At 26.3% G+C, this 2430-nt stretch overlaps 2 protein-coding genes across 2 annotated transcripts; one reads left to right on the top strand and one right to left on the bottom strand.

The window, feature by feature from the left end:
* Nucleotides 1-31: 31 nt before the first annotated feature.
* Nucleotides 32-1018, top strand: ENU1_005270 (hypothetical protein; the record flags this gene model as incomplete). The annotated part of the gene is made up of 1 exon (XM_008856537.1): nt 32-1018. A coding segment is annotated over one exon (987 nt), but the record flags the coding sequence as incomplete, so codon positions are not given.
* Nucleotides 1019-1103: 85 nt separating this feature from the next.
* Nucleotides 1104-2030, bottom strand: ENU1_005260 (casein kinase 1, putative; the record flags this gene model as incomplete). The annotated part of the gene is made up of 1 exon (XM_008856536.1): nt 1104-2030. The coding sequence occupies one exon, from the start codon at nt 2028-2030 to the stop codon at nt 1104-1106; it is 927 nt and encodes a 308-aa protein (XP_008854758.1).
* Between the last annotated feature and the right edge of the window lie 400 nt (nt 2031-2430).

Below are 2430 nucleotides of genomic sequence, written 5' to 3'. Positions count from 1 at the left end.
AAAAAAAGTAATTAAATATTAAGAAATGTAGTCATTGGATTGTTTATCTAATATGATTGCTGATGACATTCAATTAAGAGATGAAGTTATTCATGTTAAATTAATTGAAATAATTTTGGTACGAGATATAATTAATAGTAGTGTTGGACATTTAATTGAAGCACTTCTCAAAGGAAGACCATTCATTTCAGTAAGTAAAGTATGTCAACTTATTCCAATAATCACAAAATTCCAAGTATGTGAGGAAGGGGTTATTTGTACTCGACTACTTTTAAATATGTCAAATGAAATTATTGATAAAATGATTATTTCTACTCTCCAAATGATTATTGGTCAAGCATCAACTTCATTAGCTTGTTTTCAGTGTATAGGAACTATTTATGCAACTGATCATCCAACTTTAATTTCTTTATTTATTAAACCAACAATAGAAATACTCTTTCAATATGCAACAATGATTAGTGATTCATTAAAAATAAAAACACCAAGATCAAGTTTACGCTCAAACCTATTAGTAGATGAAACATCAATTAGAACATTTTTATGGACAGTAGAAAATTTATTTGCTACTCTTTGTGAATTAGATAAAAAAGAAGCACATTCTATTCTTTCAATATTAATTCCAAGTAAAATCATTTCATCAACAATTCTATGTATTTTTGATCAATCAATTAATGTTTGTAGAGAAGCATTTTCAACAATACATTCAATTATAACAATTATTTCAAATATTCCACAACTTATTATTACATTAATTAATACTGATAAATTTTTTGATATATTTGAAATATTATTTATACAATTAGAGCCAAATGAAGTTTATCATCTTTTAGAATTGACTCTCATTTTAGTTTCTTCTCAAAATACTCAAATCATCTTGGAATTAACTGAAAGAAATGTTTTTGAACAAGTAGATTTATTTACTACATCAAACAATACTGAAATTGCTAATCTAGCAGAAGAGATTCTTAGAATTGAACATCTTTACAATTTTAACTCAGATGAATTTGAATTATAATCAATTCATTATTCATGTATTTGGCTCAACCAAATCAACATTAAAAATAAACTGTTTTAGAATATACTTTTGGTTGTTAATTAATTCAAACAAGTTCTTTTTCTGCTTTCCTTTTGATAATCCAATCATATTCATAATCAAATATAATAGAATTATTCTGTGCAACTTGTTGAAAAATATGTCTCCAAAAGTCATATTTTGGCTCTTCATCAAATTTTAAGTTTCGACAATATGAAAGAAATGAACCAAATTCAGAAGGAAGGTTTTCACATAACTGACTAACAGGAATTTCAACTTTTTTTGAATAAATTTTATTATATCTATTTTCTCCTTTAGCAACATGTAATCCTTGCCATGGAAGAGAACCTCTAAGTAAATAAATAACTGAATAAGCAAGACTTTCCATATCATCTCTTCTACTTTGTTCTATTCCTAAATGATTATTTAATGACGCATATCTAGCTGTTCCAGTTAATGATTTGTCTTCAGAATATGAAATATGCTCTTTATTTTGATTTAGATATCTTTGACTAAGTCCAAAATCAATCAAATAACATACATGAGATTGTTCACCATTTCCCATAATAAAATTATCTGGTTTAATGTCTCTATGAATATATCCTTTAGAATGAACAAATTGTAATCTTTTCAACATCTGATTGAGTAACATAAGAACTGTTTTTAAACTAAATCTTCTCCCACAGTAGTTAAATAGATCTTCTAATGATGGTCCTAGACAATCCATAACTAATACATTGAAATCCCCTTCTTGTCCATAATAATAGATTCCTGAAATTCCTTCATGCTCTTCTTTCTTATCTCCTATTAATTTTTGGTATAGCTCAAACTCATCTTTTAATTGTGGATGTTTACATTTGAGTAATTCTAGTTTAATGGCAACTTCATTGTGGAGTTCTACATCAGTTCCTAGATATACATCCCCAAATGACCCACTCCCTAATTTTTTTTCTAATTTATATTTATTTGCAACAACAAACATAAATTCTGTCATTCTTTTTAATCCTCTTTTTCTCTTTAAATACACTCCTTAGTGTTGTCTTTCTGAGACTTGTCATCTTGATAATCTCGGTCTATTTTCTCCAATTTTTTTTGTCATTAAAAACATAGTGATAATTAACTTATTTAATACTATAATCTTATATTACAGATTATTAACATTTATTCTTTCAGAAGCCAAGCTCATCTTGAAATATTCTTTATTACTGTTTTAAAATATTTTCGACACATTCTATAAATTGTAATGTAGAACCAATAATTATTTTCAGCCATTGTTCTATACAATGATTTGAGCTATATTGCTTATTACAATTATTTCAACAAACATAAAAAAATACTTCAAAGAAAGAAATGGGTGATTTGAAAGAAGTGGTAATCCAAATTAATATTCTTAG

The sequence above is a fragment of the Entamoeba nuttalli genome, assembly GCF_000257125.1.
Source record: "Entamoeba nuttalli P19 unplaced genomic scaffold asmbl_2004, whole genome shotgun sequence".
Lineage (NCBI taxonomy): Eukaryota > Evosea > Mastigamoebida > Endamoebidae > Entamoeba > Entamoeba nuttalli.
This window is presented reverse-complemented; position numbering and strand designations above follow the sequence as displayed.